The sequence below is a fragment of the Mobula birostris genome, chromosome 1 (genome assembly GCF_030028105.1).
Source record: "Mobula birostris isolate sMobBir1 chromosome 1, sMobBir1.hap1, whole genome shotgun sequence".
NCBI classification, from domain to species: domain Eukaryota; kingdom Metazoa; phylum Chordata; class Chondrichthyes; order Myliobatiformes; family Myliobatidae; genus Mobula; species Mobula birostris.
The window spans coordinates 185,429,892-185,443,664 of record NC_092370.1 but is presented as its reverse complement, the minus strand read 5'-3'; the positions used below and the strand labels follow the sequence as shown (position 1 = coordinate 185,443,664).

Genomic DNA, 13,773 nt, shown 5'->3' with positions numbered 1-13,773 from the left:
GAAAATTTTTTTTCAGGGAATCCCATATTTATAATATTTCATTGCATGGATAAAATTATTGGCAGTGCAAAACTAATATTCCATGGCTTAGCTGCTCAATCCCACAATGTTTATTATCTAAGAAATTAGAGGAACTTTTATATATGCTTGCTACATTGCAACTGCATTATGTAACGTCTTTGTAGTTAATCACTTTATTACGGAACTGCAGTGTAATGGATAGTGCAACTGCAGTGTGCAACTGGTAGGGGACACTATTGTCCAAAGATAGTGGTTCCAAAAAAAGTCTGATTTTTTTAAAAATTGTTTTTATTTCTGATTAATGTGGGTAGAAGATTGACTGGCAGACAGAAGGCAAAAAGTGGGAGTAAAGTGGGCCTTTTCTGGATGGATGATAGTGACTTGTGGTGGTCTGCAGGGGTCAGTGATGGGTCCACTACTTTTCATGTCATATGTTAATGATCATGATGATGGATGTGGCCAGGTTTGTGGATGCTACAAAGGTATGTGGAGAAGCAGGTAGACTTGAGGAAGCAGGGAGCCTGCAGAAAGGAATGGCAGATGGAATACAGTGTAGGGAAGTGTGTAGTCATGCACTTTGGTAGAAGGAATAAAGGGATAGACGATTTTCTAAACCAAGAGTGAATTCAGAAATCGGAGCTGCCAAGGGATTTGTGAGTCCTATTGTAGAATTCCTTAAAGATTAACTTGCAGATTGAGTCAGTAGTAAAGAAAGCAAATGCAATATTAGCATTCATTTTGAGAGGATTAGACTGTAAAAGCAAGGATGTAATGTAAGGTTTTGTTCACAGGACATTTGAAGTATTGTGAGTAGTTTCGATCCTCATCTCTGTGGAAGGATGTACTGGAATTGGAGAGGGCCCAGAGGAGAAGAATCATCTCGGGAATGAAAGGGTTAGCAAATGAGACGGACTTGATGGGTCTGAGATTCTACTTGTTGGATTTTAGAAGAATTGTGCTGTGATGGGGATGGGGAGGGAGTCTCATAGAAACCTACTGAATATTGAACAGCCTGGATAGAGTGGACATGGAGACAATGTTTGTGATCTTGGGAAGGTGCAAGACCTGAGGGCACAGCCTTAGAATAGAAGGAAGTCCCTTCAGAACAGAGATGAGGAATTTCTTTAGATAGAGCATGGCAAATCCGTTGAAATGATTTCCACAGATGGCTGTGGAAGCCAAGTCATTGAGTATGTTAAAAGCGGAGACTGGTAGGTTCTTGATTAGTAAGGGCATCAAAGGTTACAGGGAAAATGCAGGAGAATGAGAATTGGAGGTCACTATCAAATGGAGGAGCAGACTTGATGGGTTGAATGGCCTAACTCTGCCCATACGTTTTATGGTCTAATTTTTATTGATTAGATGCCCATATAATGGTTGCACCAAAGTAGCTTAACATGAGGTAATTGATGTTAGTGAGAAAATTATTTTGAATTTTATCAAACCCAAAGTCTTTTCTGTATCCAGTACTCTTAGTCACTTAATAATGTGAAGTAGACTGATGTAAGTTGGCTGTATACTGACATTTCTCTCGTGATGCTGCATGTAAATTTTAAAATAGTGTTAACTATACACTAACTTTGTCTATTCTGTCCATTAAGGGTTATAATGGACATGATAATTAGTACGTAATCATTGTTTGTCCTTGGAGCCAGACCTAAATGAAGAGAAAAGGAAACATTACTAAGGAAGTATTGTTAACAAAAGTGCAAAGTAGCATCATCATTTTGCTTATTAGTTTATTTATGCTAACTTTTCAGTTCCTTAGAAATATTTGATTCTTCCTTTGTTTTCCAGGGAGTGTTTCTATTCTTCCCACTGTCCTTTACCTAATCACAGGAGTCCTCAAGGAAACTGCAGTAAGGAGGTTTGATGGTTGCATATCTTCAACAGTCAATGCAGCGCTGCAGGCACTGAAGGCCATTGTCTCCTCTCCCATGGCTCGGGCAGAGAAGAGCCACGCTGCTTGGACCATGCTTCTCCGCAGTGCTCTTGCAACAATTCTGGAGTTTTGGAATCCAGGTAATAGAGATTCTGGTTCTCCTATATAATTGAGACTGTACTCAAGGTTAAGAATATCCAAAGGCAATTCACTGGTACGTTAACAAAATACCAATCAAAAACTTGGTTAACGAAGTAGGAGCTGAAGAGCAAAGTGGGTTGAGGCATTCTTGGAAGGAATTCCAGAGGTTAGGATAGAGAGAAGTAAGGCATGCCCAGTACTGGAAAAGCAATGTAATCAAAGGTGCTCAGAGAAAGATTTTGAAGCTAAATAAAGTTACTGGAGTGAGGGAGGGGACCAGTTTTTGTAAACAAGTGTGAGAATTAAAAAAAACTGATCCCTTGGTTATCCAAGGTTAAAAATGGTTACTTAAGTTGCTTAATTTAATATAAAGTTCAGAGGGCTGCAATATGCCTAGACAAATTAGGTTAGTAGGTTAGTGAGCACAGCATTTAAGTCTCACTAAGACTTAGAATATGGCAATAGAATATGAGATGACTTCCAGCTTAATAGTTGAAAGAAGAGAGGCTGGTTTGGAGTATTTAAGAAAATGGCTGTTTAATCAAATAGTAGAAATCACAGAGTTGGGACAAATCTGTTTACAGGCTAGAGATCTGGTTGATCTTATGATCAACTCTGCTCGAGTAAGAACTTAAGAAAATTGAAGTGGGAGGTAGCCCTCTAGACTGTCCCATCGTTTAACAAGATCATAGGTGATCTACCCCTGGCCTCAAGATTGCTGTTTCTCTGATGGGGAAGTAAGAGTGCACCAGAAGAGCTCTGTTCTTCCTCTGCCCAAGTGAGAACAGAGGTTAAGAAAGAAACAGGTGAGTTGCAGTCAAGAAATCTGTCAACTGTAGTTAAAGGGGAGCCTTGTTTCATGGAGATATTTCAGAGGTACTTGTACAGAATATCTCCTCACTTGTATCAATTTCAATGGAAATGAGAAAATAGACTAGAGTTGAAGAGCCAAAGAGTTAGAAGTGCAGTCAAGCCTACCACTGAGATGGAAAGATCCAGCAAGGATGCTTCTTTGACTCTTCCCATTATGCAGACATCCCACCTCTCCCGGAAGTTCTGGGAGTCTCCTGCATATTAATAGTGGCTCCTTGATACCCGCAAATTATATACAATATCCCGGAAATCCATTTTTTTGAGAGAGAGAACGAGAGAGAGAGAGCAAGAGAGAGTGTGAGTGAGAGAGAGAGAGCACGCACGCATGCCAAACTGTTCCAAAAAAAGAAAATATAAAACGTACGTCACCCCAGACTACCCTAAGGTGTACCTCTGCCTCATAGGGGTCAAAAATAATGACAGTGTTGCTCGCTGCACTGTTTGCAACAGTGACTTTTCTATTGCCCATGGTGGGTTAAGACTGTAAAAGACATGTTGAGGTGAGTTTAACAGGTGTCATTTGTTCATTAGCATAGCTAACGTTATTTAAACTAGCTGGCCGGCTGCTAAGGAGCTACTCTATTGCTGGGTGGGACGTCTGCAGTATGACACACAAGAAAAGGGAAGAATTTAGGGCATATCTCAGCATTTTGCAGGAACAATTCCCTTCTTGGCTCCCTGGACCACTGTTCTTTTCTCACCAACTACACCTCTTCTTACAGCCCTTTCCTTGCACCCCAAGGTAATGCAGCACTTGTCCTTTCAATGTTGTCTTTTCTACTGTCCAGAGGGCTAAACAATCTTTTCAGGAGAAACAATGATTCACTTGTGCTACTTCCAGTCTGGCATATCGCATTTGTGGCTCGTAATGTAGTGTCCTGTATTTTGGGGAAGTAAAATGCAGGTCAGGTGACTGATTTGCATTCTGTCCGCATGGGCGACCGCAGGCTCTCCATTGCTTGCCACTTTACTACTTTCCTGCATTGTTATAACGAGGTCTAATGCAAGCTTGAGTAGCACCAAATCTGTCCAGGCATATTACAGCCTTCTGAACTTTATATTGAATTGAGCAACTTAAGTAATTTTTTTAATATTGGCTCAACAAGTTTGTACTTCTTTGTTTCATTTTTTTTTCTCCCTTGTCCTTCTCTGGGAGTAGAGAAATGTCCAGTCTTAGCATGTTTTCTTGTTCCTCATTTCACAGCTCCTATGTCCTTGCATCTGTATTCTCATCCTCTAACTGTTTCCATTCACTCATTGAGCAGATAACTTTGTTTCCAGCTTATTCCCATAGTCAGTCTTGTTTTACCCTTTTCTCCTTCCCCCACTCAGCCTGCAACATAATGAGCTGCTTTTGTGTCCTTCTCAGTTCTCATTAAGTGTCTCCAACCTAAAACGCTAACTCTGTTTCTCTTCCCACAGATCAGGTTTGAAATTAATATTTCCATCATTTTCTGTTTGGTAGATTTCCAGCATGTATAATTCTATTGATTTTCAGAGACCATCTTAGTTTGCTGAAAATATATGAATATAGGAAAGCATAAGATCAAAAAGGAATTAAAAAATATATATCAAGAACTTGAAGATTAAGATTATCAGAATAATGTAAAATGAGGGTTTGGGGATATAATCAGCAAAATTGATTGTTATCTTTGTGTTGAAGAAAAGGAAAATGGCCTGGAGAGCACTGTGATCCATTTGTCTGTATTGATTGAAGCATAGTGTGGGTTGTATGCGCAGATGGTAGTTTTTGAACTATGTTTAGACAATATACTTCAATGTACGATATTTATTTCCATTCACAATGTGAGGCAGGATATGTTTGCTGAACTTGATACTTTTCTCGTGAGCATGAATAATCTATATAGTATATGCATCAGTGAAAGGTCTTAGTTGTTGCAATGATTGAAAGTTCCTTTCCATATCTTTACACACTATTACCTGCTCCATGCCTCCTTAACATCAATTTACACAAACTAAAAGGATTTAACCAGCTTGGTTTCTTATTTAAGTTTTGTGTGTGTTCTTGTTTTTGTAGAGCTGAATCACTCAGATCTGGATGAAGTGAGCATGCTAACTGCCATCAGTATTTTCTTGATGTCAGCAAATCAAGAAGTCACGTGTGTAGAGTGTCTTGAAAAAAAATGTTTTAACCGGTTTAAGATAATTCTTGGTTCTAAAAATCCCGTGGTAAGCATTGCAGCAAATTTACTTCAATTCACTAGAGTTGAGAGGGTATGGCTCTGAGCTAATATCGCATCAAATCTATCTAATCCTGGATTTTGCTAAGCCTTGTCAGCATTCTGGCTTGATACTGATGAAATTTCTGATCACAAGTATCTGTAGATTTTATGGATCATTTAAAATATGCAAGTCACAAGCTGGGTGGGTAAGTACCATCAGCTGCTTACTGATTACACTCTGCTACTGAACTCCCCTTGGCAAATCGGCAAGTCAGCTTTTCAGAGCATTGAAGTGCATTGACACTTGGTAAGGCTGGATCTAGAGCTTAGGAGTTTGCAAGACTGCTACGTTACTTCTTTTGGTCCAGCATTTGTCTGGGACGTTTGGAATACTTCAGAATAATGCAAAATGATGATTTGTGGATACAGAGCTTGTTACCACATTTGCGTGCTGAAAAATATCAACATCTCCTCAGATCTGCTGGCTATGCCCCTCAAGTCCAGGCTTACTCTGTGCTATTTCTACGTGCCCATTCAATTGATTGGCATTGTAGAGCTGCATGAAAAGGTGATATAACATTTTTATAATTATTTTTCTTCTGCAGAATTTTTTGTCCTATCTGATTTTTGCGATTTTCTTAATTAAAACTTTATTTTGTTACTATTTCATTTCAATATTTTAAATTTTTAATGTTAGTGTGAACATCTGGATTTTAGACAGAGTTCTGTGAACAGGGCTTATTTTGATCTGCCCACGTTTCTCTATTATGTCATTCATGGTCTTGCTGCTTGGCTCTGGAATTGTTTGAGCCAGAGAGATCAGTCTTTCACCTTCAGCTGGGTAACTTAAGGGATAATATAGAGCAACTTACAGGCCTGTGTGAGTAAAACCTGAATTAAACCTGTTTTGGACTTCTCATGTTTTCTGTCAAATATAACTGTTATTTGTCAAATTGAATTAATCAAACTCATGTAATGGTTAATTTGTCTATGCATTACAAGATTTATTAATGCATATAGAAAAAGAAGAATAAAGGTTCATTTCTGCTCAGGACTGAGTTAACTGTGTTGAGCCAAACATAAAGTAAGTCAAACACAGAAAATCAAGAAACTGCGTATGCTAGAAATGTGCAAAGGAAAACATACAGCTACTGTTGTGGATCAAGGGATCCTCGGGATTGGGAAGCTGAAAAAAACAAGTGGTTGCAAGTTGTAGAGAGGGTAGGGAGGGTTGAATATGATCAAAGGAATATCTGGTAGGAAGACAGAAGCCAAAACCAGAGAGCGAGAATTGAGGGAGCACCTGTTTAGATGTTTATGACCTTCATGTATTTCAAATTTCTAACCTTTGCAGTTATTTGCTTTTTTCAACCTTTACTTAATTGATGTTTACAAGTTCAAACAGCAGGGGTCAGTAGGTAGCTTTTAGAAGGCGGGAATCTGATTTTTGTTTCAGATCACTGTCCCGGTGATCTTCATTATCAGCTTTTTGAAAAACGTAACCCATGATACAGAAATGTCATAAATTGATTAAGGACGCTCAGAGATATTCTTCTATTACTGGTTAACTCTTAATGATTGTACCTGTTAGCAATATTTTAAGTTCCATTTTTAAAATTTGAACATCTGAATAAACTTTCCATTATCGTATTCTTGCTTCCTTTCTAAGAAAGTATTCTATTTTTTATTCAGATACGGACACATGGCTACAGATTGCTGCAGTCAGTATTTCAGCATCCTAATAAAGCTGTGTCTACACCTTACATCCACTCTCTGACCATTTTGGTTGTGGATGCGTTACGCAAGGTGGAAAAAGAGAAACCAAGCACATGTGCTGAGTTGCAGGCCGTGCTAGAAGGGGTAAAGACTCTGGAGGCTTTGGTCAATTTAGCTGATGAACAAAACCGTGAGTTTCCAATGTATTTATCTTTGGATTTTGATAAACACATGAGGATCTTTGCTTTTTTATGAGAAACCTGAAACTTGCTTTTATGATGAAGTGATTTCTGTGGATCCTGCAAGAGGACCACAGTCCTGTTGTAGGGCTTGGAGGCGGGTGTACCTCAATGACCCCTAGAGCTGTGCTAGCTAGAGTCAAGGCCAAGGGTCACCCATGCTGAACAGGTCGAAGGGTAGAGAACAAACTAAGAGTGGTCCACCAGTCCTCCAGGTTCAGGGGTTCAGCTCAGTGCTAGTAACACTGACTGGTCAAAAAAGTTGTTACAGAAACAATTTCTGTTTCTAATTATTATTCTTCTGAAATGGGGAATGTTTGAGTCCTCTGTTATACTTTCTTAACCTGTCTTTGAGGAAACCTAGAATGCCATCTTGACATTACATTTGAGTCTTACTTCATTGGTGGGCAAGCTGTTGGAGAAGATCCTGAGAGGCAGGATTTATGAGCATTTGGAGAGACATAATCTGATTAGGGATAGTTAGCATGGCTTTGTCAAGGGCAGGTCGTGCTTTATGAGCCTGATTGAATTATTTGAGGATGTAACAAGACACATTGATGAAGGCAGAGCAGTGGATGTAGTATATATGGATTTCACTAAGGCATTTGATAAGGTTCCCCATGTGAGGCTCATTCAGAAAGTAATGAAGCATGGGATCCAAGGAGACCTTGCTTTGTGGATCCAGAATTGGCTTGCCCACAGGAGGCAAAGGGTGGTTATAGATGATTCGTCTTTGCATGGAGGTCGGTGGCCAGTGGTGTTTCGCAGGGATCTGTTCTGGAAACCCTCCTCTTTGTGATTTTTATAAATGACCTCAATGAAGAAGTAGAAGGGTTGGTTAGTAAATTTGCTGGTGATACAAAAGGTGGGGGTGTTGTGGATAGTCTGGAGGGTTGTCAGAGGTTACAACGGGATATCGATAGGATGCAGAACTGGGCTGAGAAGTGGTAGATGGAGTTCAACCCAGATAAGTGTGAAGTGGTTCATTTCAGTAGGTCAAATTTGAAGACAGAATATAATATTAATGGTAAGGGTCTTGGCAGTGTGGAGGATCAGCAAGATCTTGGGGTCCGTGTCCATAGGACATACAAAGCCGCTGCGTAGGTTGACAGTGTTATTAAGAAAGCATATGGTGTGTTGGCCTTCATCAATCGTGGGATTGAATTCAAGAGCCGTGAGGTAATGTTACAGCTATCTAAGACCTTAGTTACACCCCACTTAGAGTACTGTGCTCAGTTCTGGTCACCTCATTACAGGAAGGATGTGGATGCTATAGAGAGAGTACAGAGGAGGTTTACAAGGATGTTGCCTGGATTGGAGAGTGTGCCATATGAGAATAGGTTGACTGAAATTGGTCTTTTCTACTTGAAGCGACAGAGGATGAGAGGTGACCTGACAGAGGTGTATAAGATGATGAGAGGCATCATTGATTGTGTGGATAGCCAGAGGCTTCTTCCCAGGACTGAAATGGCTAACACGAGGGGGGCATAGTTTTAAAGTGCTTGGAAGTAGGTACAAGAGGTATATCAGAGGTAAGTTTTTCTCACAGAGAGTGGTGGGTGCGTGGAATGCACTGCCAGCGAAGGTGGGCGAGGCAGATACACTAAGGTCTTTTAAGAGACTCTTAGATAGGTACATGGAGCTCAGAAAAATAGAGGGCTATGTGGTAGGGAAATTCTAGGCAGTTTCTGGAGTAGGTTGGCACAGCATTGTGGGTCGAAGGGCCTGTAATGTGCTGTAGATTTCTATGTTTCTCTGTAATTTACCCCACTGTTGTAAAGTTACATCAGAGAAATAGAGGGCAGTAGGGAAAGTATTTTGATGATTTACAATAGTTCAGGGATTCTGCTGGCTTTGCAGCATCTTCCAGGGGAATAATTGAATAAACCTAACGCCCAAAGTAAGTGTCAGGTTGGTAGGCAAAACTGAGCTTGGTCCTGGCCTGACCCATCACCAGAAGCTTAATGCATTATCGAAGATCAGGATGTTAGCTGATTTTTTTTTTGTTTCCTTGGCTCAAGGGTCCTGAGGACAATACCAAGGCTTCCATCAATGGTTCAATTTAATGTCAGAATGTTTACAGACTACAACCTGAAATCCTCATTCTTCGTAGACATCCACGAAACAGAGAGAAAGAACCCAAAGAATGAATGACAGAAAAATGTTAGAAACAAAAAGCCCACCCTCCCACACATAAGCAGCAGCAAAGCATCAACCCTTGCCACTACCCTCCCCATTCCATCAACATCATTAACTTCAAAGGGTAAAATAATAATTGAGCTTTCGGGTACAATTACACTGAATTTTGGACATATTTATTTATTGAGATACAGTGCAGAATAGGCCCTTCTGGCCCTTCAAACCATTCTGTGCAGCTACCCCTGATTTAACTCTAGACTAGTCACGGGGCAATTTACAATGACCTATTGATCTACTAACCGGTACATCTTTGGACTGTTGGAGGAATCCAGAGCAGCTGGAGAAAACATACATTCACGGGGAGGGTGTATAGACTCCTTACAGACGATGTTAGACTGAAACTCCGAACTCCAACGCCCTGAGCTGTAATAGTGTTGCACTAACTGTCTGCTACTGTGGTGCTCATACGTTAACTCTTTCAGATCTATAATGAGTTGTTTAAACAGCTGCCATACTGCACCAAACTATCTTTCTTCCTATTTTTAATGGCTATTCCATTCACTTATGATACATTTGATTACTTTTATTTGTACGGACTCATTTTTACTGTTAACAACACACATCAAAGTTGCTGGTGAACGCAGCAGGCCAGGCAGCAGCTGTAGGAAGAGGTGCAGTCGACGTTTCAGGCCGAGACCCTTCGTCAGGACTAACTGAAGGAAGAGTGAGTAAGGGATTTGAAAGTTGGAGGGGGAGGGGGAGATCCAAAATGATAGGAGAAGACAGGAGGGGGAGGGATGGAGCCAAGAGCTGGACAGGTGATAGGCAAAAGGGGATATGAGAGGATCATGGGACAGGAGGTCCGGGAAGAAAGACAAGGTGAGGGGGACCCAGAAAATGGGCAAGAGGTATATTCAGAGGGACAGAGGGAGAAAAAGGAGAGTGAGAGAAAGGATGTGTGCATAAAAATAAGTAACAGATGGGGTACGAGGGGGAGGTGGGGCCTAGCGGAAGTTAGAGAAATCGATGTTCATGCCATCAGGTTGGAGGATACCCAGATGGAATATAAGGTGTTGTTCCTCCAACCTGAGTGTGGCTTCATCTTTACAGTAGAGGAGGCCGTGGATAGACATGTCAGAATGGGAATGGGATGTGGAATTAAAATGTGTGGCCACTGGGAGATCCTGCTTTCTCTGGCGGACAGAGCGTAGATGTTCAGCAAAGCGGTCTCCCAGTCTGCGTCGGGTCTCGCCAATATATAAAAGGCCACATCGGGAGCACCGGACGCAGTATATCACCCCAGTCGACTCACAGGTGAAGTGTTGCCTCACCTGGAAGGACTGTTTGGGGCCCTGAATGGTGGTAAGGGAGGAAGTGTAAGGGCATGTGTAGCACTTGTTCCGCTTACGCGGATAAGTGCCAGGAGGGAGATCAGTGGGGAGGGATGGAGGGGACGAATGGACAAGGGAGTTGTGTAGGGAGCGATCCCTGCGGAATGCAGAGAGAAGGGGGGGAGGGAAAAATGTGCTTAGTGGTGGGATCCCGTTGGAGGTGGCGGAAGTTACGGAGAATAATATGTTGGACCCGGAGGCTGGTGGGGTGGTAGGTGAGGACCAGGGGAACCCTATTCCTAGTGGGATGGTGGGATGATAGAGTGAGAGCAGATGTACGTGAAATGGGGGAGATGCATTTAAGAGCAGAGTTGATAGTGGAAGAAGGGAAGCCCCTTTCTTTAAAAAATGAAGACATCTCCCTCGTCCTAGAATGAAAAGCCTCATCCTGAGAGCAGATGCGGCGGAGACGGAGGAATTGCGAGAAGGGGATGTCTCTTGCAAAAACGCCATCCCTGTCTCTTGCAAAAACGCCAAGTGAGGCAACACTTCACCTGTGAGTCGACTGGGCTGATATACTGCGTCCGGTGCTCCCGATGTGGCCTTTTATATATTGGCGAGACCCGGCGCAGACTGGGAGACCGCTTTGCTGAACATCTACGCTCTGTCCGCCAGAGAAAGCAGGATCTCCCAGTGGCCACACATTTTAATTCCACATCCCATTCCCATTCTGACATGTCTATCCACGGCCTCCTCTACTGTAAAGATGAAGCCACACTCAGGTTGGAGGAACAACACCTTATATTCCATCTGGGTATCCTCCAACCTGATGGCATGAACATCGATTTCTCTGTGAATATACCTCTTGCCCATCCTCTGGGCCCCCCCCCCCCTTGTCTTTCTTCCCGGACCTCCTGTCCCATGATCCTCTCATATCCCTTTTGCCAATCACCTGTCCAGCTCTTGGCTCCATCCCTCCCCCTCCTGTCTTCTCCTATCATTTTGGATCTCCCCCTCCCCCTCCTCCTCCAACTTTCAAATCTCTTACTCACTCTTCCTTCAGTTAGTCCTGACGAAGGGTCTCGGCCTGAAACGTCGACTGCACCTCTTCCTACAGATGCTGCCTGGCCTGCTGCGTTCACCAGCAACTTTGATGTGTGTTGCTTGAATTTCCAGCATCTGCAGAATTCCTGTTGTTTTCATTTTTACTGTTAATTTGTTTTGGTTGTTCCTCGTGTTCTAGGCATTTACTTGGTGGCATTGCTTCTACCAATTCTGATATCCTTTCTTTTGGATGAAAATGCTTTAACATCTGCTCCAAACCCAGCTAAGAGTTTACATGAGTTTGCCCTCCAGAACTTGATGCGACTGGGTCCGCAGTATCCAGCTATTTTTCAGAAATTGGTGGGTATGTCTCCAGGGATGAAAGCTAGACTTGAAGGAGCTGTTAAAGGTAATCAAGAGAGCATCAAAGCAAAGAAAGCAGCTGGACAGTCGAAATGTTCTGGGAAAAAATCTCTGAGCATTCAACTCAAGACTGATTTTTCTAATTTCTAAGAGCTGTGAAATAGTTTGAAGACTCCTCGTGATAGTAGCAACCAAAGTAGACCAAGTGAAGGTAATTTAATGTTAATATTGAAGAAGTCTAATGGCATAATTTAACAACTGTTTTATACTGAATGAGGACAAATATTCTAGAGCTATGTGTGTGTGTATGTGTGTAGCTTAACATTTTAAAACTTGAACATCCCATTTTTAAAAACAAGCATTTAATTTTTTTAGAAAGCATCTATACATTTCTAACATTTACTGCTGTCATATTAATTCTTAATTCACCCAAATGAAGTCTTAACACTGCTGTTGTGCACGCATTTGTGAAAATGAACTAACAATTTGGTATAACCTGTTAACTTAGACTTGATCTCCAACTTGACAGAGAAGTAATGTTGAAGGGAATCTTATGCAACCACATTTGTCATTAAAAGGCTGCTCTCCTATTGCCAGAAATTTATAGAATAACCTTATGTAGGCACTGTTATTAGTGCGATTTATAACATGTAAATTTATAACCAGCTAACTTATATGAACTACAATTGCACTACAATGGTATTATTTTAAACAAACAAGATTATTAAGTTGTCCAGTGCTTTGTCTAAAAAGAATCTCAACTATATTTAAACAAAACTCAGCTTTAATAAATCTCTAACCACAAGTGTGGCTGTTGATGGCACTCAATTGCTTTCATTTTTGCCAGTAAAAATGATATTGCACTGTAAAGTGTGTGGTATTTCTAATGTCACAATCTTTCTACCAATGGACTAATTTCACAGGCTATTCTTACAGAAACCAATCTGTTTACTAGCTATTTTTATTTTGCTTGGGCTTTCTGAAGTTCTAATGTACTGTATTAATAGATGACTTGCAGGTCATGTATATAACACAACTGTAAATTATATAGAATTGCAACATATGCATTATTACTACTTTTGTATTTTTACTTAAATAAATCTAATTTCTTCACATTGTCTGTTATTTTTCATAACTTTTGCTTCCCACCAAGGTTACTTTCCCTTTTAATCAAAGTTCAAAGTAAATTTATTATTAAAGTACATATATGCCACCATTTATAGCCCTGAGATTCATTTTTTTGTGGGCATACTCAGTAAATCCAAGGACCATAATAGACAAGCAACCGATGTGCCAAAGACAACAAATTGCAACTGCAATGGAAATAAGCAAGCATTAAATATCAAGAACATGAGACGAAGAGTCCTTGTAAGCGAATTCATAGGTTGTGGGAACAGTTCAGTGATGGGTAAGTGAAGCTGAATGAAGTTATCTTCATTGGTTCAAGAGCCTGATGGTTGAGGGGTAATAACTGTTCCTGAACCTGGTAGTGTGAGACCTGAGGCTCCTGCACCTCCTTCCTGATGACATCAGTGAGGAGAGAGCATGACCTAGCCAGTGGTGAGGTCTTTACCCATGATGGACAGGCCCATATCACCCTACTTTTTGTAGGATTATCCATTTAAGGGCATTGGTGTTTGTGTACCAGGCTATGATGCAACTAGTCAATGTACACTCCACCACACAACCAGATGTATTAGATGCCATGCCAAATCTTCTCAAACTTCAAAGAAAGTAGAGGTGCAACTGTGCTTTCTTGGTAATTGCACTTGCACGCTGGGCCCAGAACGAGTGCTCTGCAATGATAGCACCAAGAAACCTAAAGTTCCTGGCCCTCTCTG

At 41.2% G+C, this 13,773-nt stretch overlaps 1 protein-coding gene across 2 annotated transcripts in view; it reads left to right on the top strand.

Annotated features, from left to right (window-relative positions):
- heatr5a (HEAT repeat containing 5a) overlaps positions 1 to 13,040 on the top strand; it is a 133,405-nt gene extending 120,365 nt beyond the window's left edge. For both annotated transcript variants that reach the window (XM_072267284.1, XM_072267278.1), the window contains 4 exons: positions 1,819 to 2,043; positions 4,956 to 5,107; positions 6,793 to 7,006; positions 11,769 to 13,040. In XM_072267284.1, the coding sequence (XP_072123385.1) occupies positions 1,819 to 2,043; positions 4,956 to 5,107; positions 6,793 to 7,006; positions 11,769 to 12,082 (905 nt within the window). In that variant the 3' untranslated portion in view covers positions 12,083 to 13,040. The remainder of the gene's footprint in view (positions 1 to 1,818; positions 2,044 to 4,955; positions 5,108 to 6,792; positions 7,007 to 11,768) is intronic.
- Positions 13,041 to 13,773: the final 733 nt, after the last annotated feature.